We start from the raw sequence: 25,240 nt of genomic DNA on the forward strand, positions 1-25,240 counted from the left end.
ATTTGTCTTATTGTTGCTATTACAAGTAACGCTGTGATGAATTTCCTTATTATTTTAGCTCAGAATTCCATGAAGTAATTAGACTGACGTGTGTGTGTCTTTAAAATTTTTGAAACATATTGCCAAATTGCTTAACAGAAAGATTATTCTCATTGACGTCCCTTCTGCAAGTTTAAACTGCGCTAGTCTCAGTACACCTTCACCTGCATTAAGTCTTATAAAAATGATTATAGTAACTTGACAACATAGTAGTTATTATCTTTCTTTGTATTACTCTGTGCAGTTTACTATCTCTTATTGACCATTAAATTTCTTTTTAAATTAAATCACGTTTTTTGCCTGTTTTTATGTGAGATATTAGTGTTAATCTTATTAATTTGCAAGTGCTTTTTATAATAAATGGAATTCATCTTTGCCTGTCATAAACCATGAATTTGCCCACTTTTTTCCCTTTCTATTGCTGCCATCCCTGTCCAAGTCCCCTTATTTTCCATCTGAATTGCTTCAGAAGCCAAAATTCCTAACAGGTCTACAAGGATCAAGCCCCTGTTTACCATTCTAGCTTTGCCTAAAGACCATCCCCTTGCTCTCTGCACTGACCTTCCTTTACTTCCTTGACCACTCATTGTCCCTGTCCTCTCCTGTGCTTGGCAAGCTCCATTCTCCCCACAACCGACTTTACCCGACTAAGCCCCGTTTTTAGGTTAGGCTTCCTTGAACATCCTTGTATTGATAGCATCCTTTTCTTTTCTTCCTTACACTGAAAACAACTATAATTCATTCATTTCTGCAAACTAAATTTTGGACAATTACCTGCATAATTGAGATGGGATAAGTGATTGACATGCATTATTTCTACAGTTTTGCCAAAAATATGTATATAAAAACACATCTGTTAGGGTAGAATTTTAAAAAAATGGTTTCTGTGGTTCATGGAATGTGAACCATCCTCAAAGAGTAATGGACAAGACCAGGAGCTCTGGAGTCTGAGGGCTTGGGTAGGAATCCTGGACCCACCGATTTTGAACTGTGTAGTCTGGGGCAAGTTACTTAACCTCTCTGCACTTTGCTTTCCTCCTCTGTAAAATGGGGTTAATAATCGGATCTGTCTTTTATGATTGTTGTGAATTTCGAATGAGGTAATTCATGTGGTGCTTAGCACACAACCTGGAACATGGTAAGCACTCTATAAATGTTAGTCATTTTCCTCCTTTTCATCCTCATTTCTGTCTTCGTCATCTTTGAACTTTATTAAGTGCTAACTCTGTACAGCATAGAGCTAGATGGTATCTGGGTTTCTGTTTTCTTTGCAGGGAATTTCTCTGCTGGTTTTGAAGTGCTTCTTCTCAGATAACGTAGTAACTTCTGATTGTAGTTTGTGCAGTCTTTTCTGTCACTCTGCCATTCTTCTTTAGGATATTTCATTTCTGCTTCCAGAATGGTAATGCATGTCTTCTGGAATACAACATAACTTATTTGTTTTCTTTTTTGGCAGTATATATTTGAGTATTAACACTCAGATCTGTTTTTCTTGACAGCTGGCAAACTTCCCCAGACTCTGCGAGGAAACGGAAAGGATTGTTGCTAACCACATTCGTGAGCGAGAAGGGAAGACAAAGGACCAGGTGAGGAGAGGCCTTCCCTGGTGGGCAGGGTCCTTGTGGGAAGTGGAAGACCTCTCCAGGATTGTTTGGTCTCCAACAGTTGGCGTATCCCTGAATGGAAAAAAAAAAGAGCTGAGAACACCACCACATATGTTTATTTTTACTTATTTATGAATTTTATACATGTGTTGCTATACTAACATCTTGCGTATGTTAAAAATATAAACATATATAAAGACCTTAGAAGGATAACATTTAAAAAGCAGTAATAGGAGTTCCATTATTTTTTTCAACACTTCATGAATCATCATGTGTACCCTTAGCATGTACACACCCCACTTTGAAAACCACTAATCTGGAAACATATCACATATTTTCTTTAAGATCGGGCCCACAGATGGGCACCAGGATATTCATAAATTGCTGAAGTGTTTTGCAAAATGTTTAGTGTTTTTATTTTTTTTCTTGAGGAGAATGGATAAAGCTATTCATCAGCTTATCCATGGAACCTATGACTAAAAAAATAAAAACATTTAAGAACAGCTCTTTTAAGCATTTCTAACTATTTTGTAAATACACATGGTTTGTAAGGAGTGGCTTTGAAATTGTCTTCGAATCTTGGCTAACTACGAATGAACGATTATTTTCAAGTGAGGATAATTCATTGAAAAAAGTTAAGGACTACGTGAAAATAATTCAAGCTTCTTAAATTTAGGTGGATGTTTTCTTAGTTACTTATAAAACATTATAATGGGAAACACAAAGGTTTTCAGATGCTCTTCAGTTACAGGACACAGCTGTGAGTGTGACAGCATGGAGAGGACACTGGACTGAAGCCATGTGTTCACCACAGAGTAACAGCATGTTCTTGAGCAAATCACTTCTCAGGACTGTTTTTTCCTCATGTACAATGTTGAAATGTTGGTCTATATGATCTCTGAAGTCCTCTATAAGTTAGAATTCCAAGATTTTGTGGTTCTTAGGTGAATTGGAAAGAAGGAGAGAAAGAACTGGGGAAAAGGAGGAAGGCAGAATAGGAGAGAGAGAGGTAGAGACAAACCACAGGGAGAGAGACACATGCAACATGTGTTAGAGGGTGCTGTAGGGTTGGGGTGGGCGTGGAAGGAGAAAGCGAAGAGACAGAGGGATGGAGGCCTGGCAGGTTGGGATATTTGTGAGTGACTCTGGTAACAACCTGCTGCTCTCTGCTCGAGCTTTGGGATTCATTGCTGCTACTTTTTATCATCGCGTGGTTTTTTTTTGCGGTACGCGGGCCTCTCACTGTTGTGGCCTCTCCCGTTGCTGAGCACAGGCTCCGGACACGCAGGCTCAGCGGCCGTGGCTCACGGGCCCAGCCACTCCGCGGCATGTGGGATCTTCCCGGACCGGGGCACGAACCCGTGTCCCCTGCATCGGCAGGCGGACTCTCAACCACTGCGCCACCAGGGAAGCCCTATCATCGCGTTTTGAAAGTCAACTCACAATTATTCATAGTTTTCACTTATTTCGCAACTTTCTCACTCTTGGAGTAGTCACAATAGCCAAAAATGGAGAAAATAGGCTTTGTGACTTAGTAGAGATAAACAAATCAGTGTTAACTCATGAGCCAGTGAAGTCAAGCCTGGGTCCAGGTATACAACCCGAGACCAGAAGTTCCCCCACACACCTAATGTCATGGCTCCTGCTGGACCAAGAAAACGAGTTCTGTTATCAACTGTACTCCTGACCTTAAGTAACTAAGATAACCATTTTAATTTGTGTCTTTATTCTATGAAGTTCAAATGATAATACATTCTACTTAACTCTTAGGGATCCTGTGTAAAAACAGTATTGAGGAAAAAGTTGTACAGTTCTTATCTTAATTATCTTTGTGTTCATATCTAAATCAGTTAACTTCTTCATGTTTCATAGTTTTTGTTTTACTGAAATGACACACTCACATTTTTCATTGTCATTAAGATTGTGGGCTCCAGGGACTTCCTGGTGGTCCAGTGGTAAAGAATCCGCCTTCCAATGCAGGGGATGTGGGTTCCACGCACCGTAATGAAAGATCCCACGTGCCTCAATGAAGATCCCATGTGCTGCAACTAAGACCCGATGCAGCCAAAAAAATAAGGAAAAAAATTATTAAAAAAAAAAAAAGAAAAAAAATTGTGGGTTCTGGGTTCAGACTGCCTGAGTTCGAATCCAAGCTCTATCATTTGCTTTCTGTGTAAATGAACAAGTTATTTATTAATTTTACAGTTTCCTCATCTGAAAGTGGAATAATAATGGTAGTTAACTCACAGGTATTTTGTGAGGATGAAATGAAGTAATCCAGATATAGCTCTTAGTTCTTCATTAATTTTAGTTGTTTTTGTATTCCTAAAGAGCTATGACACATAGTAGACATGAGAAAGAATTGCCTTTTCTGATTTCAAGGGAGACTGTCTTCCATCTGTACCTCTGAGGTAGTGATTACTTCATTCCCCAAGTGGGAGTTAAGGGAGGGAGCGAGTATCTCTCTCCTAAGTGACCATCTCAGGTGGCCTGGTTTGACAGTTAATCAACTGCCTGAAGAAGCTGGTGCCTGCCACTGCTAATATTGACCTGTGTGGCATAGTAAACACATGCATGTTTTTGGTAACGTGAACATGTCAGTTTGCATAGATTTCACATTTGAGTTCTGAACTCCGTGCTGCTTTAGGCCATATGGTACTTCTGAAGTCGCTGGTCAGAGAGTGACCCATTTCCTTAGACTTCTGTGCCAGTACTGCTTTGAGGTATTCTTGCAGTTTTTTTTAAAAAAAATGGAATTATTACCAACCTCTGCTCTGGAAACTTTGTGTGTGGGGGAAATTCTTCAGAATTAAAAATATGAAAAACCATAAATCTCCCTGAACGTTTTTCTAAAACAAAGGTTTTTTGAGCTTCGGTGTGTGCCTGCTGTTATTCCAGGTGCTTCCATACATGTAATTACATGTTGAAATGGTTGGCTTTGTGGGTGATGACTGCTACCAGGGGTAGCTGTACATTTCTTCAACTAAATTTTCAATAACTGTGGGTGAGAAAGGCAGTGAGAGAGAGTGAAAAAAAGAGAAAAAATGTACTTTTTTCCTTTTCATCCCCCACATGCGACCTGGCTCTTTTCCTAGGATGAAAACAGACTCCCAGTTTCCAGGAATATGAATGAGAGCAGCCATAGTTGTTATTTTTCTTCCACTTTTCCCCCGTACTGCAGTCCAAGTTAATGTGTGTGAACGTCCAAGATATTCACGACAACCTTTGGCAATGTTGAGAATTATGTAGATATTTTGCTCTTTATGGTGGCAACTACTAATTTGTGCTTAAATATTATGGTTTATTGATCCAAACTCCTAGCCAAATGGATTTGGGGTATAAAATTTAATAGAATCTGGATTTATTGTAGGGAGAATAGTGGCAATGCCACAGATAATCTAATAGTGATGACTCCTCCTAACTCTTCAGTTTTCTTCATTGAGAGAAGAAAAAAAACTATTATCTGATGATATGAAAGTTTTTCATACAAGTATGATATTGTTGACCCAGTTAGTGCCTGGGCATTGGCTTTATGTTGGTAGTGGGGATGGGTTTGGGGTGATTTAGTCTTTTTTTCGGTAGGGCTCCTCGGGGCTCACAGCAAGATTTGGTCGGATGACCAACTGAGATTAGCCACAAAAGCAAAGCCTCAGAGACCATAGCATTGGGTAATGAGTGAGAAACAATAATACTTGGCCATGTACTAATTATATGGGAATAAATTTCTCCCTTTAAAATAAACTATTCTTCAAGACTGGTAGATAGTCATAGAATTTACAGCCACAAATGTTTCTCAGGCACCTGTTGTGTGTATCATGCTAGGTTCTGGGGATAAAGTGATGAACAAGATAAATATAATCTCTGCTTCCATGGAGCTTATAGTCTTGCAGGGAAGCAAAACATCAAACAAAATATAATATAAATAATTAATTACATTTGTGATAAACACCACAAAGAAAAAGTATAGGGTATAATACATAAAAATATTATCATGATTTATAGACTATATGAGAGTAATAGCATGATCCAGCTTGGTCTTGGGTGAGGGTGTGGGGTGAGGATCAGGGAAGGCTTTCCTGAGGACGCACCTCCTGGGGGGCATTATATAGACTGTGCCAATGAACTGTTACCACAAATGCTTGGATGCACTCAGATTTCACCTTCAGTGAAGCCTATTGATTTCAAGGAGGCTTTTTATTTGTATATTGCCTTTTTGAGTTGGTTGATGAGATACTTCTACTTGCCTATAGGGAGCTTAAAGAGATAGAAAGAGGAAAAACAAGAGGTGATATTGCTATTTTGTGGCTAACAACATATGATGTCTACAGGAGCAGGAAGCTCTAAGCAGCTCCTCCATGGCCTTCGTGCCACGTGTATTTTTATACATGTGTCCTTTTGAACGTTACACCTACGTTTTAGAGGAATAGAATAATTCTAGGTTCTGTGTTAAGTTGGCTCTGTGTTAAGTAAGCATGTTAAGTACATGCTTATAAACTATAATGTTGTTGTCTTCATGTGGGACTCAGGCTTTTCACATAGATCTTTTGTTTCTGAGTTTAGAGTAAAAATGAGAGTCTAATGAAAAAATTTAATGCAACTTTTCATTCTAACTGAAGCATCCTTTTTAAAATTAAATAAAGATAAATGATTTGTAGGCTATTACTGAATTTAGTGTTTGAGAATATTTAAGATGGGTTTTCACTGAAGTGATTCTCTTGGACTTATAGGTACTGCTGTTGATCGACATCCAAGTCTCCTACATCAACACCAACCACGAAGATTTCATTGGCTTCGCAAAGTACGTGAAATCCTTGATTGTCACATGCATTCCTCCTGCTGGTTTGTCTCAAATACACATGTGAATTTCTACAACAACCCCAGCATTCTGTGTCAGGATTAACTCTGAGTCAACCTACTGAGGAGATCTGAGCCTCGTGGCCATGGGGCCATTTTCTCTGAATAAAGGAGTTGGCTTCTTTATTGTACAGCATGTGAAATCATATGTAGCTCAGATACTCCTTGTTTTTGGATGATGATCTGCAGTTTGTACTTGAGCTCCCATAGATAAGCAGTAACAGATGCACATTTAAAATATGTTAGGGAACAATTTCTCACATAAATTTGAAATATCAAGTGCAGTTCACAGGATACAAGCTATTTCGCCATCCCTAAATCAGACTATAGTGGCCTATTTTTTAAAAAAACTGTCCTTTGTGAACTTAGATGTAATCTTTTTGGATGAACATTCTCTTTTCTATGAAGTATATATACTTTATATAGGCTTGTCTATATATTGCTATTCTATCATACATGTGTTCTGTTGTATTCTAATATTCTGTTGCTATATTCACAGATATTGTCAGGTAAACATTATGCTTAAGTATTCAAGGTTGGTTATTTATTGTGTGACATTTTCAAGACCCTGAATTTACCATTTTTTCCTGCCCTTTAGTGGAATCAGTTTTTTATTGCTTTTAAAGAATTTTGATTCTAACTCTAAAATATACCTGTGGCATGTAAGCGGTTCAAACCTCAAGTATATAAAATATAGTTTATTTTATATAAAAAATAAGGTAAAGAGGCCTATGTACTGTTACTTTACTATGTATTCAAGAATAGGAACAAATAAAAAATGAAACACAAGAAAATGTAAAACTAGCCTGACTTAGTTTTACATTTTGACTTAGAAGAAACAGATATCTAGATCATGTGATCTAAACTAAACAGTGGCCTGAGGAATTTATAGGCATGTTTTAGAGAGGAAAGTCCCAGTTATTCAACAGAAAATTGTCTTATTCTGAACATAGCCTAACGAACAGTGTATACACATTTTGCATCCAGCAGTTATTACTACTGTGTGGTACACTAGTTTTTGGTTTTGGTACATTAGTTTTTTCAACTGTTTTCTGTCTGTGACTTATGTGTAAAATTGTTAGAACTCAGTGATTAATATGTTTCTTTAGACAGTTGTCTTTTTTAGCCGGCACTGCCCGCTCCAACGTCTAGATAGGGATTTACTCCACAGCCATTTCCACAGACCTGCTCCCCTGTCTTCTAGCCCCTATGGCTCTCATCATCTGTTCTGCTCATTTCCCTCTGCAAAATCACCAGTGGCAAGAAACCTAGACTCTGATGTGTCTTCTTGTCCCTAGGCCTGGAAGGGTGGACCTGAGAATTTCTACCTGGTTTTCTGTGTAGTCAGTGAAATCTTTGTGGCCTGTTCTGAGCTCTGCTCTAGTTGCTATGGGGGAAAGAAAAAGAAAAGGAAAAAAAAATTGTCTTTTAGGAGCTTGCCTAATAATTGAAAAGTATAGAGAAATGCAGGTAAAAATTTAAACTGATGTATTCTCCATTTACTTCACTTGCTTCTTTGAGGAATTTAAAAGAAAAAGAAATCCTTGAGTCATTTGAAATAACCAGGAATACTGCCTTTCATGTTGACTTTTATTGGTTACAAATGCCAGTTCGATTTTTGTAAAAATGTAGCAGATGCAGATATAAACTTGACACCGTAACTTAAAAGTGAAAAGGATGTTGCAGCACTGTCCTGTTATGGTATCCTGATTCAAGGAGGAAACAGAGAAAAAAATCATAATCAGTATGGAAAGATTCAAGTTTTGAACATGTTTTTTAACCAGCACTAAATTTAAATTTCACCCCTATACTCTGCTTGAAACATTTTCCCCCTAGATTATCCTTTTACTTATTTTTAAAGATAAATGGTCCAGAGTTTATGTTCTCCAGTAAATTTTAATATTTTCTACCTCAGAAACTGTTGAACTAAAGTATTAGGTTGACTAGGTTTTCAAAGGCGTATAATTTTGCAAATGAAAATACTTCAGTTGCAGCCTTTTGGTACAGTCTCTCTGTAATCCAGGTGACAGTCCCATTTTTCCAGCAGTGAGATAGATTGTGAACCTTTATGATGCTAGGGGACTAAAAAGAATCATTGTTCAAACTGCTTTAGAAACCCAGCAACTTTGCACGTTTCTCATCTAATTTAAACTGCACACCTAAACTTCCTTTTGAAGGACTGGTCTGGGAGTCAACAGTCTGAATTCTTTTTCCAGGGTTTGCCACTGATGAGGTTTGGGTTTTGGCCACTTAGTCTCTCTGTATCTCAGTTTATTGCTCTGTCAAATGGAATAATAAAAAAATCCCTGTCTTGTATACTTTTCAGGATTGTTGGAAGATCAAATTAATGAAGTTATGTGAAAGTGCCTTTGAAAATTGTGGTGCAGTCTGTAAAAGTGAGAAAGTACCATATGTACACACTCATACACACACACACACACACACACACACACACACACACAGGGGAACTTGATTCTACGAGATGTACCATTTTACTTCATTTATGACGTTTTTAATGACTGGAGTATGATTGCCACTGAAAGACTTTTTTAGTTGCTGATGTTATCTCCAAATGTAATATTTTGCACTGAGACTCAGAGGTAAATGTTCTTTCTGTTTGTATGCTGAGTTGGAGTGCATTTCAATTTGACATGGGATAATTATGATGATGAAGAAATGTTCATTACAAAATCACTTTGAGGAGTTGTGGTATTTTTTGTGCTTTTAAAAATTAAAAAAATACGGTTGTAGCTATAAATTTTGAAGTTGGCAGGAATGCTGTTTCCATCAAGGAAGAAAAGTCAAGCCATATTTGAAGACAATTATGTAAGTATTTTTAAGTTCTGAAGATAGAAAATTAAAGTCTAGAGTTGAGGAAAATAAGCATTAGTTTCATGAGATTTTTAGAGATTTACCGAAAGAGGAGGACCACCCCTCAGATTTATAGGATGGTGATGTATAGAGTATTTTACACATGTAGTTTGTTTTTCAACTGGGATGACATTTTGTTCTAAAAATTACCAAAAAGAAAGGAATACAAATTGCTAAAATTAGATTAATGGAAAGTGATGTCTCAGAGTAGTGTTCAAAACAACTCAAAATTCTTCTTTTTGCTATAGAATTTATTCTGCCATGTTGAATATGTGAAACTTTTTTTTCATCTCCCAGTTATTTGTTAAACATGGACCGTAAAATATGTACCATGTGTAATGTGTCCAAGTAAGCGCTGCTGTAGACTTGCTTTGGAATTTAATTTCTGAAGGCTTGGTTTTTCAATTGTAATATAGTTTCTGAACCTAAAAGTTTTGTATTTCAGAAGGAAATGTCAACTTTCCTCATGACTTAAGGATTTTAATTTGTCATTCTTTCCTGGTTAAAAAAAACCCCAACATTCTATTTTTCTTAACACAACATAATTAGTTTTTGTTATTTAAGAAAACGAGCTATTCCAATTAATTATTCTTCATTCACTTCCTCTCTTTCTCAGTAATCCTGTTGTCTGAACAGAAAGGCAGGCTTGTTAGCTGAATGCCTTGGGGAATGGACTTTCAAATTCTTGTGCTCTTCTCCATTTTCATGGGCACAGTTTGCCTTCTGAGTTACTAAGATTTTTGCAGTCCAGTGGTTTAAGAAACATGGGCTCCAGATACACACCGTTAGAATAACATGTCTATGCCACAAACAGCAGACCGAGTCTGTTTTTCAATCTGCTGAGTAGGTCTCCCCACCTGTTTTCTCACAGTTGAAATGATAGTGTGCAGATTTCAGTTCTTGTTATGTGAGCACCATGAAAATTCTAAGGGTGGTAGCATTCATTATATCTCTTTCCTGATCCTCTGGAATGTCTCTGTTACCATTTTACTAAAGGCAGTATATGTGAACCTTGGCACCAAATTCCAAAACAATCTTGGTCTTTACCTTTACATTCTTTTTTTTTTTTACATTCTTTTTTTATGTGTCCCTAATACATAATCATATTCCATTGCAATGGTGTATCTAGTTCCTATTCTTACATGAGAATGTTCTCTCTCTTGTGGAATTAAAACTTAGGTATTAGATTATAGCAAGATCCTTATACGCTACTTTAGGAATTAAATGCTTGGTTTCCTACCAGGACTGGTAGAAATATAGATCTGAGCAACTTGCAAGGACCTCGTTAGTATCATCTATTTAAATAAGTTATAAATTCTAATGTTTCAAGCACTGTTTTAAAAATAAGTGGACTTCCACTTTTCTCTTTCATTCTCAAATCTGTTGTTTTGAACTTTATCTTCATCCTTAAAATGAGTCTTAGGAGATGAGTCATCTTTCTTTTATAGGCCCCCAAGTTCTGTAGGGTTTTCTTGCATAATATTTAGCTTGAGACTTCACTAAAGATCCTACAGGGGCAGTCGACATCATGTAGTTTTCTTCTTCCTTTGGCTTCAATCTGATTGGATGGAGCCAAGCCTACATGTGATAAGTTGCACTCTTGGGACTCTCAGCAACTGTTTATAATCTTGGGGTAATATAAAAAAACATTCTAAAAGAGATTCTTTACCCCAGAGCAGTGCTGTCTAATAGAACTTTCTGAGATGATGGAAATATTTTATAACCTATGCTGTCCAATACAGTAGCCACTAGCTACATGTGACTATTGAGTAGCTGAAATGTGGCTAGTAAAGCAGAAGAAATGAAAATTAAATTTTAATTAATTAAAATTTTAATTTAAACAGCCACTTCTGGCTACCAGCGACTGTACTGGACAGCACAGTTCTAGAATACGGTGAATCCAGCTGATTGCTCTGGGTCCTTTAGCAGGCTATACTTTATTGACAACTTGGTGGTAACCTACAGTGGTGGCTTCAAGAAGAGAAAAAAGAGGTAACTCTGTTAGCTCCTTCTAAACAAACCCCAGGGCTCAGGAATATACAGTCAGCTTTTTAAATGCTCTGTCACTACAGTATAAAGGATAGACTTTTCTCTTCCACTGCCTTAGTGTGTATGTTGCCATTTTTCTAGTAATTCCTCCATCATAGCACAACTGACGTTTCTTTTAATTTCAAATCTCCTCTACAAACTAAACGTAGTAGTAGAGGGAGAGGTACGCTCTGACGTTTGCCGTGGAATCTGCATCTCTGAGGGACTCCATTTTCTTGATTCCTTTGAGTCCTCTTGGGTTTGACTTAGAGTCAGTACTCCTCTTTCTTCTTTCTCACTTCTCTTTTACTTTTTGGCTCACTGTAGCCTTGTTTCTACCACACCACTCTACTGAGACTGCTTTCGGCCAGGAGCGAACAGTTAATTCAATGGACAACTCTGAGTCCTTTGTTTGACGTCATTAACCACTCCTTGTTGAAGAGACCTATCCTATCCCTTTGCTGAAATAACTCTCCATTGTCTCCTGGCTTTCCTCTTTCTGCTCTAGCCACTTCTTCTCGTTTTTATTTTGGAGCTCTTTATCCTCTGATCATGGCTTAAGAACTTCTTTTTATCAGTATTCTTCTGTAGACCCTTTTCTTTTCTCACTCACTGCACTATCCCTGTCCAATAGTGTTACCCACCACAGTGGTTTCAGTTACCAGCTTTATTTGATGCCTCTAAATCTAGATCTCCATTCCAGAACTTTTTCTTGGACTGTTACCATAGTCAGCTACATACTGGGAATCTCTACTTGTATATCCTAGGGAAGCCTCAACCCAGTATTCCCAAATTAAACTCATCATCTGATTTTATAATTCATGCCTCCTCCATTGTTCCCACTCTCTGTGGGTGGTAACTCCCAGTTGCTCAAACCAGAAACCTGAGTGTCATTCTTTACTCCTTGTTCCCCTTACCTTTGTTTCCTTCCATCTTTAACAGGTCCATATGATTCTACCTCTATAATATTTTAGGAATTTTTTCTATTTCTTCCTATCATCATTGCTATTATTAAAGTTAGTCTTCTCTTGGGTGGGTTGCTACAATGGTCTCCTTGCCCCTTGTCATGTTCTTTTTCATTCCTTCTGGAATTCTATTACTTTCAGAATAAAATGTAAACTCACTAGTGTGGTTTCCAAGGCCCTGTAGAATCTGTCTTTTGCTTACCTCTTCAGCCTATTCTATTGTTACTATTCCTCTCTATCCCAGCCCCTAACTCTGTGCTGTAGCCAGACTGGCCACTTTTGGATTCCTAAATGTACCATACTCGCTGCAGCACGTGTCTATGGCACACTTCTTTAAATTATTTAAATTTCCTATTGCAGATAAACATTAAGAATCTGGTTGTATATAACCCTGGTATCAAAATACAATTCCATAAATATTTCTTAAGAAACTAAACACCGCGAGGTAATGTCAGTGCTGAGAGAGGTAGAGATACTGATTAATGCAACACACCGTTGGCCATCAAGCAGCAGACCTTGTTGGAGGGGAGTTAGAGGCCTGTGTATAACACAATCCTGTTTATAGAATACAGGCACAGACCAAGAGCTAGCGGAGTTCATGGGAAGGAGAGATAACTGGATGTTTCTGAGAAGGCATATTTCAGAAATGGTACTTGCTTTGATTTTGAAGGCTGGGCAGGACTTCCAACAGTCAGAGGGAGGGGGTCAAGGCTGGCTGCTTCCTGTCTTCCCTGGTTCAGAGTTGACACTGACTATTTCAGGGAGGTAATATTTAATAAAACACTTCTTTGATCATGCCATTTTCTGGCTCAGAATCTTTGAATACTTTCTGCTGCCTTCAGTATAATGACCAAATTCTCCATAATTGGCCCTAACATAGAGTTATTGTACTAGGTGGCTTTTAAAATCATTTATTGAATACAAACCTGAGTCTATGGTCATACAATTTTTCTTATAATAGTTTTACTTTCCACAACTTCCCTACATGTCCCAGCTTTCTACCTCCTGGCTTTGCTTATACTACTCCATTCTCTTGGAATGCGGTTGATTTTCTTCCTCTATTAAAATTTTACTTTTCTTCAAGTTTTCTATGAAAATCTCAGATCAAATCAGACCAAAATGATCTTTCTTTTCTCTGAACATTCAGAGCAATTACCATATACAGGATTTATCTGATAAATGGTCACACATACCCCTTGCCACATTCTTATGTCATTATAGTCTTATTGCTTATGCACATGGACATGGATAGACACAAATATGCAAAAAAAATTTTTGAGCTAAGACGTAACATGGATTATTTTTCTTTGAATGTCTTTCAATGTGCTCTTATTTTTATAAAAATTTAAACCTTTTGTTATATAATTTCAAAATCATTATGTCTCAGAGCATTAAACTAATTAACCTAATTTGGTTTTATGTGTTTTAATGTTCTGGCGAACTCTTCAGCAGTGACTTGTGTGTAGTAGGAATTTTATATGATTAATAACGTACACACAGATATGGGGTTAATTATATCCCACATTTGAAACAGAAGTGCTTTTTTGGCTTTCTATTACAGCCTCACATATTTATTCTTTTAGAGCTTATTCCTTTGTTATTTGTGTTTTGTATGTCACTACCCACACTAGATAAATTGTAGGCTCTTTTTACAAGGACCATACCTTATTTATGTTTATATGTTCCACAGAGTTCCTTTCAGATAGTTGGTGCCCTAAAAGTTTTGACTTATGTCAAATTAAAACATTATATATAGGTGTGTTTTACAATATTGCAGATAAAACCAGTTAAAGACCTATTACCAAGAATACCTCTAAAGACTCAAATTAACTTGCAAGTCCTTACATGGTTTTCTGTGAACACATTTTTAAATAAGTATTTTGAAATATTTTCAGTTCAGTTATCATTGCATTCCTAAGAATTATGATAAAGGATGTTTTCTATCTAGGCAGATTATTTTTTATTATGTTACTTATGGAGTAACTTTAAGTACCTAAATACGTCATTAACAGCAGTGTCTTTGGATTTATGGGGACAGTTGCTGCAAAAAAGATTATTTTTTAGGTGAAAAGTAAAGGTAATTTAGTATTTGTTCTAACACTAATATTTGAGATTGGCTTATAAAATAAATCTGTTTTTTCCCTGCATATTCTTACAAGTGGTAGATCCTAAATATGCATTATTTAGTAGATGAACATTCTATGTCAGTGGAAAATCTCTTCACCTAGTGGATATCACAAGCGTCTGAGAGTAACTTTGCATCTCAAGGAATCTTAGATGTAAAAGAAACTTAAGAAACATTTCCCCAGCGCTTGTCTCTGTCTCTCTGACTCTTCACACCACACACACACACACACTTTATAGCCAAGAAACTAAGGTCCATTTAGGTCATACTCTTTGCCTAAGGTAGCACAAGGAGTCATCAACAATCTCTGTGTTTTTTGCTTAATATTCAGTTTCTTTTCTTTTATATGATTTTAAGGGGACCTATACATAATTTGAGGGTCCCCAGTAGTTCACCTACTTCAAAGTAAACACCTGTAAGTCTGCCATAGTTCGAAGTTACCACTACTAGTCAGTGATTTATTTTAAAATAGTTCCTGTTTAAAACAAAAAAACCTCTAAAACACAAGTATGATGCTTGGGAGAGATGGTCATATCCATGAAGAAGGCATGATCACATTATAATAGTAGTTTTCCCATTTCTTCCTAGAAGAGAGGAAAGCATGGGATCTGAAGCCCCAGGAAGAGTTGTACTTTAGGCACACTTTGTGCATCTGGGCATGGTGGGCAGCCAGAGGGCAGTGTGGGCTCATCAGACCCCTGGCCACAGACACAACCTTCACCTCATTCACAACCTCACCACAAAAACCTGAATAATGTAGATTTGGATTATGCAGAGAAAAGGTTGGAGAGAGATGAATTTTATAGTAATTAAGGGAATTAAGCATTTAACTAAAGACCAGAAAAATAATAAGAACCCAGGAGAGAAGAAAAGCTAAACTCTGAAATTAGCAAATTGAAAAAGAAAGAGACACAAAATATCTTTAGTAATGAAATACAGTGTGGCCTTTCAGCACCCACTTCTTCCCCATCCTCAGTTGAAGGTAGTATATAGTTTTTTTATGAGTTTGAAGGGAAGCAGCTTAAATACATCATGGGAGATTATAAAAGATTGCCATTTTGAGCAACTAAGTGTGGCATTGATTTCTGATGTGCTGTTGAGCTATAATATCCCACTACTTTAAACAGTTGATTGATAACCTTAATCTATCTTTTATGTTTTAGACTATTTCATTAATCTCCAAAACAGCTTCTATAAACAACTAAACAATCAGAGGGTTCAGTATTGCTAGTCTTCTCAGAATAACCAAAATGAGTTTTATTTTCTTATATTGATATATGTTTACTCATGGACTCACCAAAAGAAAGCCTTCAATCTTTTGAGAAATAGAGTAACATATTGCCTAATCTTGAGATTTCTGGGGTTAAATTGTTGGGGTGATATCTGGCTCTTATCCCCTCTGTGCTCATGTTATAATAGTATCACCCTCATCGGATTTCTCATTCAACAGATATTTGTTGAAGCCAGCTATGTGCCAGGTAGTTTCTACGCACTGGGGTTATAGCAGTGAATGAAACAGGCAAAAACCCCTGCTCACAAGGAGCTTTCATTCTAATGGAGGGAGGCAGATAATAAACACACAAAAAATCAGTAAACTATATAGTCTGTTTGAAGGTGAAAAATGCCATAGAGAAAAGCAGAACAGTATAAAGGGGATGAGAATCCTGGAGGAAGGGAGGGATTCAGTTTTGAATAGGGTGGTCGTGGTAGGTCTTACTGAAAAGATAAATTGGAATAAAGACTTGAAGGAGGTGATGTTGGGAGCCGTGCAGATATATGGGGGAAGTGTATTTTTTAGGCTGATGGAGCAGCTGGCATAAAGGCTTTGAGGTGGGAGTGTGCATGGTGGGATCAAAAAAAAAAGGAGATCAGTATGGCTGGACCTCTCAAATGAAAGAGGTGGAGAATAGGAGGAGATGAGTCAAAGAGGTGGAGAGTGGGGGTTAAGGGCCTTGTGGACCATTGCAAGAATTTTGACTTTTACCCTGAGTGTAATTGTATTGCATAGCAGTAGAGGGTTTTGAGCAGAAGAGTGACAGGAACCCCCCTTTACAAGGATCACTCTGGGGCTTCCCGGGTGGCGCAGTGGTTGAGAGTCCGCCTGCCGATGCAGGGGACACGGGTTCATGCCCCGGTCCAGGAAAATCCCACATGCCATGGAGCGGCTGGGCCCGTGAGCCATGGCCGCTGAGCCTGCGCGTCCGGAGCCTGTGCTCAGCAATGGGAGAGGCCACAACAGTGAGAGGCCCGCGTACCGGGGGGGAAAAAAAAAAAAAAGGATCACTCTGGCTTCTGTGTTGAGAATAGACATTAGGGGGACAAGCGTGTAAGACCAAAGAGACCAAACAGTAAGTGATGACAACAGTGCAAGTGAGAGATAATGGTGACTTGGAACAAGGTAGTAGCAATGGAATAAAAAGATGTTGAATTTTAAAGACATTTTGAGAAGTAGAGTCAATAGCATTTTCTGACGATTTGATGTGGAAGTAAGAGAAAGAGGAACCAAGGACTTTGGCTTAAGCACTTGGCAATATGGAATTGCCATTAATTAAAAAGGGAAAGAAGGTGGGTGGAACAGGATTTAGGGAGGATGTCACAAGTTCAGTTTTCACAGATTAAGTCTGAGATGCCCATTAGACATCCAAGTGGAAATGTTGAGTTGTTGAAAACATATTTGAGTCTAGAATTGATGAGATGGGTCCAAGCTGACGATGCACTATGAGGGTTGTCAGAATACAGTGGAATTCAGAGCAATGAGATTAGATGATATCATGAGTTTGGGATCTGGAATTAGACTACCTAGTACCAGCACTTGTTAGCTGAGTAATTTTGGGGAAGCCACTCAGCTTCTCTGTGACTCAGTCTCTCCATCTGTAAAATGAATGAATATTACCTCACAGGGTTAAAATTAAAATAAAATCACTAATACCTGTAAACCACTTAGAACATGGCATATACTCAAAAAGTGCTGTCAATTTTCAGTACAACCTTATATACCTGTGGGATATCACTAATACTTAACCTTGACTTATTAATGCAGCAATACAGGTTTTCTTCCTGTGGTATATTATTTTTGATTTGTGATTACTAATTGGTTCTAGAAGTTCCATTGAGTTGGTTTTGCTTCCAGAATTAAACTGACCTGGATTTTTTATATTAGCTCTGCCTCAGTTGTTGATATATTTTTAATGCCTGTATTTATTTTAGTATCTGTTACGCGCTCAGAAAAAAATCTTATGATTTTCTTCAGTGCTTCTCTCCTTTGCTTTTCTCAGTGCTCAGCAGAGGAGCAGTCAGGTTCACAAGAAAAACACAATTGGAAATCAGGTAGGAATTGTTTAAAAGAATTAAAGCATGCATGTCCCAAAGAATTTGAACTAAATTGCTTGATTGACTTTTTTTAAATGCAAATTAATCATGTGCAAATTTTGCTGGAAATGCAACTTTTTGTTTTGTTTTTGCTTTTAAAGTTTTTGGAGTGAATTGCATTTTTTTTTTTTTTTTTTTGCTATTTTATGCAGTTAACCCTATTGATTTATTTTAAATAACTTTTCTGCTATTTGCTCTGCTTTTCAAATTTGCCTCCTTGTGTCCTGCTTTGCTTGCTTACATTACCCCTAAATTTGATTTAACATTGAATCTGTGAGTCAGTTCAAGGTTAAAATATGGTGAGTAGTTGCATGAGCTTTCTGGTGCTGCTGACTAGTTCACACATTTGCACAGCTTGGTAACAGTGAAGGGACAGCTCATAAAGAAGGCAGTTTGGGATTTAAGATTTAATCTCTGCCACACCACATCCTGTTGGTTAATGAAGATGTTAATTCCTAAGAAGATCTGATCTTTTAAGTTTTTGTGTTTTGGGCTGGCCAGCTGTCTCTGACTAATAGCGCTCTGCAGAGATTGCATTAACTCTGACAGTTTGCTGTTTCTTTTATGTTCTATGTGATAATGAATATTTGCATTGTTATTTCTTTTCAAGTCAAAACAATGATGGTTTTATAGTTTTTTTTTAATTCAGAGGTACAATTGTTGAACAAATTGAAACCTCTGCTCTAGAATTTTTTCCATTGTTTTGAAAGGAGAAGAGGTAATAATAGACTTTATTTTGAAAACTTTTTTTCTGAACTAAAGCATATAATTCTTTGCTATTTCAGGGAACCAATCTTCCGCCTTCAAGGCAAATTGTACGAGCTAAGTTCTGTAAGCTTTACTGTTGCTTTTTCATTTAGCGTCCCAAGGGCACAGTTTGTCTTTAACTGATTAACTCAACTAGCGCTTGCTACTAATTTTTTTAAACTTAGATTGTCTTGTCCATAACACCCTATCATTGAAATAAAAATCCTCTTAAGAGGGTTCATCCCTTCACTGCTAATAACTTGCTGTGATTGAAAGGTATGAACTAGTAAATTCTAAAATGCTGTAATAATAAATGTTTAACACTGTGGGTGCTTTGATATTTCTCTAATTTTAATGGGCCTTAAAATAATTAAAATCATTAATGACCTTCATCTCTATCCTTTTATGCTATGTTGTTATAAGGTGTAAGCCTTTCTCTTCCCCTTCTATGATAATATTTCCAATAAATGTAGGTGACACTTCTAAAAGGTGGGTGAATATTAAACAACTGATTTTGATATATCTGTTGATACTATCCAATAGCAATTATTTGTATTTTTTAAAATAATAAAACAAAAAGTAAAATTACACTGATTGACATTTTATATGGCTTTAGAGTTGAAGCTTTTAAAACCAGATGCTATATCTTCACCTAATGGAAGTATAAAGATATTGTCAAATTACTAGCATTAAAAAAGCAATTATATACATTTCTACCATGGGCGAGGCAGCCCTAAAATCTTTCTTCCAGCTATGCACAACTTGAGAATGAGCTCGGAAGATGGGTCAATTATTTTCCTCATGATGCTTTGGCAGAAACAAACTTTGGAGCGAGATATTCCTGGGTTCAAATTCTCCTCTGTCACGTAGTAGCCATGTGGCCTTGGACAAATTGAACCTGAGTTTGCCCAGTTGTGTGACGGGAAGAAGAAAATATCTCTGTCCGGTGATTGTGAGAATCAGAAATAACCCACATCATGAGGTTTGCAGCTGGGTACTAGATACGTGCCCTATAAAGAGTAGACGGTAGGTAGGTGCTGCTTCTTGGAACTTTGGGGAGAAAAACAATATGGAGTATAAGAAAATTATAAAAGTTATTAAATGAGAACAATGAAGCATTTGGGAAAATTAGAAGCTATGGCAATTATTCTGTAGATTACAATGGCCAGATTAAGCCAGGGTGTGGTATAATGGATTTACCTATAAAACTTTCCTCATGGTCAGAATTCTAGCTCATAGAAGTTTATACTTATTGGAAAAGCAATAGTATAGTGGCATAAGTGCATACTTTAAATCAGATCTGGACGGAAACTCAGAACAGTTTTCAATTATACTGCCTCCAAATGCTAAAATCATGTTAATTGTGTTTCTGTGCCTTTACTTTCACTGAGTACTTCAAAGCCCATACATTATGGAAGTTTTATAACTCAAGATAATAGAATTGGGGTGAGTGTTATAATAGAATACAGATCCCTTATCCAAAACTGCTGGGGCCAGATGTGCCTTGAAGGTCAGAACTTTCTGGATTTTAGAAAAATATTGCATATATTATATATTACCCAGTATTCCTGTGGGGTCAGAGGCAGCACCCTGTAATTAAATGTATTGTATCTCTGCAGTGAAACAAATGATAATCACACCAAGTAGATTAAATGAAAGACATAAATATTTTCACATCAAGTCAGGTTTTGCTGCCACATTTGTTGCTGTTGTTGCTGTTGTTTTAACCTTTCACTTTGCAAGTAAGAGGTTATGAACCTGAGTATCTTATTTTTCAGAACCAAATCCAATAATTAAACATGATATAGTATATTTTAAAGAATCCTTTATTGTTTTTTTCTGCTTAGCAGAAATGAACCATAATGACTTGAAACCCCTTTCTTTATGAATCTGAATAACTGAGGTTGATTTGGGTTTGTATTCAAAAATCAAGAAGCTCAAAAGACAGGGAGCCTTGGAGCTCAGCCTGCTAACTGATGTCAGCCAGCTTTAATGGTTGGTGGGGCTAAGATACTCTGCACTATCCTAGCAAATGCTTCATCCATTCTGATATCCTCTTAGCGCTCCTGATTATAAGAGATGGCTGTGCAGAATCTATTTTGAATACTTTAGAAGAATTTGAAGAAAGAAAAATTCCTCCTTAAAGTCTAAATCCTCATTTGTTTTCACCTGCCTAGAAATTTGTCTGCTTAGAAGTTCTACGTGCTGGTGTCAACAAATGTATGAAAAAAATGTGAGCACACAATTAGCCTAAAGTTGCACTGCCCAGAAATTTCAACATAAACTTCATTCATCCCTTCACTCATCACTTGTGTATTTGAAACTTTTGAGAGTGAAAAACTGTGATAGATGTTAGAATGATGAATAAATCATGGGCCCTGCTGTCAGGGAGCTCACATCCCAGTGGGGATTATGGTGAGTAATTGAAGTCTGTCCTCCTTTTCAAGGTTAGCTCTTTCTGATACTTCAGGCCTCACTGAAACATCACTTCAGTAAGAGGCTGGCCCTGACTGTTGAATCTAAAGTCACCTTTCCTCCCCCAAATCTTGTCATTATTATCTATCTTGTTTATTTATTATTTTTTGTTTTCTTTCACTAGGACAGTAAGCTCCATTAAAGCTATTTCTTTTAAATTTTATTTATTTATTTTTTTGGCTGTGCTGGGTCTTTGTTGCTGCACATGGGCTTTCCCTAGTTGGGGTGAGCGAGGGCTACTCTTTGTTGTGCTACATGAGCTTCTCATTGCAGTGGCTTCTCTTGTTGTGGAGCACGGGCTCTAGGCACGTGGGCTCCAGTAGTTGCAGCATGTGGGCTCAGTAATTGTGGCATTTGGGCCCTAGAGCGTGTGGGCTTCAGTAGTTGCGGCGCGTGGGCTCAGTAGTTGCGGCTTGCGGGCTCTAGAGCGCAGGCTCAGTAGTTGTGGCACACAGGCTTAGTTGCTCTGTGGCATGTGGGATCTTCCCGGACCAGGGCTTGAACCCATGTCCCCTGCATTGGCAGGCAGATTCTTAACCACTGTGCCACTAGGGAAGTCCCAAAGCTATTTTTTTTGTGTGTGTGATGGTGAAAGCAGTGGAGTATCATTGTAAGGTTTTAAGTGCAATCATAATAATACTTTAGAAAGATCATTTTGCCTATAGTGTGGAGAAAGATTTTGAAGGGAGGACGAGATTAGAAAAAGTAGACTAGTTAGGAGTCTAGTCTAGGAGTCTAGCCTCCTAACAGTTAGGAGTCTAGTCTAGGAGTCTAGCCTCCTAACAGTTAGGAGTCTGTTGCAGACAAAAGATTATGATTATTTGGGCTAGCTAAGCTCTCTGTACTAGATTTGAGGAGAAGCTGATGAATTCAGGAGATATTAAGTAGAAAGAATCTAAAGGATTGTGATGAATTAGATGTTGAGGAGAGCACTGGGGATTGTCAGCAATGCAGCGTGGACATCTGATTTAGGCACAGATGAGATGGTGGTGCTCTTCATGGAGAAAGGAACATAGTGAGGAAGGGTAGATATGTTGAATATAGTCACTGTGGAAGATTGGAGTAAAAATATCCAGTGGGAAGTTGGATGAAAGTGCCTAGAGTTCAGAAGAGACAGAGAACCATTTATTCCAAAAGTAGGGAACCACTGAAAGATTTCCAGTAGGGAAGGGGTATCATCTGATTTATATGTTGGAAAGATCTGTATATTAGTCATATGAAATGATTTGGAAGAATAAAACTAGATATATGGAAATTGGTGAAGACATTTCTGAAATAATTCAGGTAAGAAAATACAAATGTCAATAGCAGGAGGTATCTAGGAGAAAGGTTCAAAAATATATTTAGAGGACAGAAAGAGTTATAAATAGTTGTGGAGTTGGGTGGGGGGGTGTTAAGTCATTCTCCCAGGCTATGGCTAGAGAGGTCTACTGACAAAGGGAGTACAAGTGAAGGAGGAGCAGATTTCAGTGGAGGTGGGAGAAGTGGTGGTGATTTCAGTTTCAGATATATTTTTTGTGCCTGTTGGAGATGTCAGTAGAGTTTGAGGTTCAAGACTTGTCTAGACTGGAGATATAAGCTTTACAGTTGTCAATGTGTACATTGTAGTTGAAGCCATGGGAGTAGATGAGATCACCTCCAGAAGATGAAAGCATAGCAGGAAATGTGGGATTTAAAGGATAAAAGAGAAGAGTTGGGACAGAACGAGGAACTGAAAAGGAGTCTAAGAAGTGATAAGAGAAGTAGGAAAACTTGGACAGTTGTAGAATGAGAGCTCAGGAAAGAGAATGTTTCAGAGAGGGAATGGTCAAATAGTATTAGATATTTCCAAGAGCTCAAGAAGCACGGAGGAAGTTGTCAGATTGGTGGACTGGTAGAAGGTCCTGCACATTGTTTGGACCACCGAGGTAGTACCAGTCCTCTTGGTCTTATGAATTGCTTTTCTACTCCACAGCTGGAAGGTAGAACAAAGCTAAGAAAGCAGACAATGGAATTAATACCCTGAGCTGAAGTTTTTCCAGGGAAGCAGCATGTAAGGTCAAAAGAGCAGATGAGTTAAAGTTTTGAAGACAGTTTGAAATAAAGGATTGATATTAATGGTTCTGATTAGTGTACTAGTCATGACATTAGTCAGGAGAGGTTAACCAAGTAACAATCCCAGGATTTCAGTAGCTTAATATAATAACAATTTAATTCACCCTGCTATGGCAATTCAATCAAGTCATCTAGATGGGGCTGGGGTGAGGCAACCCTGCTTCACGTGGTCAGTCATGGACTTTCGAATTCTCTTCATTCTTCCAAAAGATGAGAAAGAACGAAGCCTGAGTGTCTTTTTGAATTATGGTTTTCTCAGGGTATATGCCCAGGAGTGGGATTGCTGGGTCATATGGTAGTTCTATTTTTAGTTTTTTAAAGAACTTCCATACTGTTCTCCATAGTAGCTGTATCAATTTACATTCCTACCAACGGTGCAGGAGGGTTCCCTTTTCTCCACACCCTCTCCAGCATTTATTGTTTATAGATTTTTTGATGATGACCATTCTGACCAGTGTGAGGTGATACCTCATTGTGATTTTGATTTGCATTTCTCTGATTATTAGTGGTGTTGAGCATCACAGGGAGAGGAAGGGGAAGCTGGGATGAAGTGAGAGAGTAGCACTGACATATATACACTAACAAATGTGAAATAGATAGCTAGTGGGAAGCTGCTGCATAGCACAGGGAGATGAGCTTGGTGCTTTGTGACCACCTAGAGGGGTGGGATAGGGAGGGGGTGGGAAAGAGGCTCAAGAGGCAGGTGATATGGGGATATATGTACACATATAGCTGATTCACTTTGTTGTACAGCAGAAACTAACACAACATTGTAAAGCAATTATACTTCAATAAAGATATAAAAAAAATAAAGAAAAAGAAAGAAGCCTGAGTGAGGGAGGTTTGTAAGGACCAGCCTGGAAGTGGCACACATCTTTTCCATTTCCATTCCACTGACCAGAAGAACTCAGTCATGGCCTCACCTAACTGCAAAGGAAACAGGAAAATATAATCTGAAATTGGGCCCAGAAAAAAAGAAAAGACAAAAGATGATGTTGACTGAAAATTGAAAGGAAATGGGGAAACAAGGGCACTGGGGTTTTTCTGAAATTAGAGAAAATGTGTACCAGGATTAAGGGGAAAAATGGTAGGGTTGGAGGTTGAAGTCAGTGAGTGGGATATTGTATCTCAAGGTTTAAGAGGGAAGAGAATGCCGCCTTAAAGTCATAGATGCTATTGGAATAAGAAGGAACAGACGCTGGAGGAGGGAAATGACAAGTGATAGCTACAGATATTTGTGGAACATTGTCTTCAGAAAGTCTGGGTAGTAAAGAGAAATAGGGATGAAGTTTTCTGGAGTTGAATGTGTTAAGGGCCAGGATATATTGAGACCAGGAGGATTGATGTGGCTTTTACATGACTGATAATCCATTCCTTTAGCTGTAGAAATCTACAGCAGGAAGTGCTGATGTGCTCTTTGGCCCAGACTGCATCCAACTGCAACTGTGTAACTAGGAAGACCTTTTCCTTTGGCAGGGAGCAGAGCAGGTGTTTGCAGGATACCTCCTAGTTCCGGGCTATCAGGGTACCTTCTAGTACTAGGCTTATTGTCAATTTTGTTTCCCACCAATGTGCCTTCTGTTGCTCTAACTTTACAATCAAGTGTGAAATTTGGCTTTCCCAAACCTACAAGTCTCCAGATAACTGGATTCTCAACCTTCTTGAATTGTAGGCTGTAAGGTAAAAAGACCTTTCTTATCAACAAAGGGTCTCTTCCCTCCCTACTTTCTGAAAGCTAGTTTCAGTAGACAGTAGTCTCTTTCCCTTAGGACCCCCTACAGGTCCAAAAAGATCAACACACTCCAATATTCTAAAATTTTCCTACCAAGTTCCCTAGTTCTTCCATCTCCGTAAGTAATAGTTCGAGACCACTGTTAAAAGAGGTGAGAGTTTAATCAGCTATTTTACAGCTGGATAGCAAAGACTGCCAACTTCCTAGGCTACCACAGAGGGCTTCTAACAGCCCTCTCTCCTTCTTTGTCCACTCAGCTAATTCCACCTTTCAGGGTCTGTCACTTTTAATTCCCACACTCATGTAACTTCTTGGTACCAATATCTATATCAGGATT

The 25,240-nt window shown here is 37.9% G+C and overlaps 1 protein-coding gene across 6 annotated transcripts in view; it reads left to right on the forward strand.

Annotated features, from left to right (window-relative positions):
- DNM3 (dynamin 3) overlaps positions 1-25,240 on the forward strand; it is a gene marked incomplete at both ends in the record, with an annotated part of 567,700 nt that overhangs the window by 235,796 nt on the left and 306,664 nt on the right. For 3 of the 6 annotated variants that reach the window (XM_082656445.1, XM_082656446.1, XM_082656443.1), the window contains 4 exons: positions 1,539-1,625; positions 6,371-6,441; positions 17,762-17,813; positions 18,641-18,670. In XM_082656445.1, the coding sequence (XP_082512571.1) occupies positions 1,539-1,625; positions 6,371-6,441; positions 17,762-17,813; positions 18,641-18,670 (240 nt within the window). The remainder of the gene's footprint in view (positions 1-1,538; positions 1,626-6,370; positions 6,442-17,761; positions 17,814-18,640; positions 18,671-25,240) is intronic. The other 3 variants (XM_082656448.1, XM_082656447.1, XM_082656444.1) reach the window with 1 other exon arrangement.

The sequence above is a fragment of the Grampus griseus genome (genome assembly GCF_964374135.1).
Source record: "Grampus griseus genome assembly, chromosome: 1".
Taxonomy (NCBI): domain Eukaryota; kingdom Metazoa; phylum Chordata; class Mammalia; order Artiodactyla; family Delphinidae; genus Grampus; species Grampus griseus.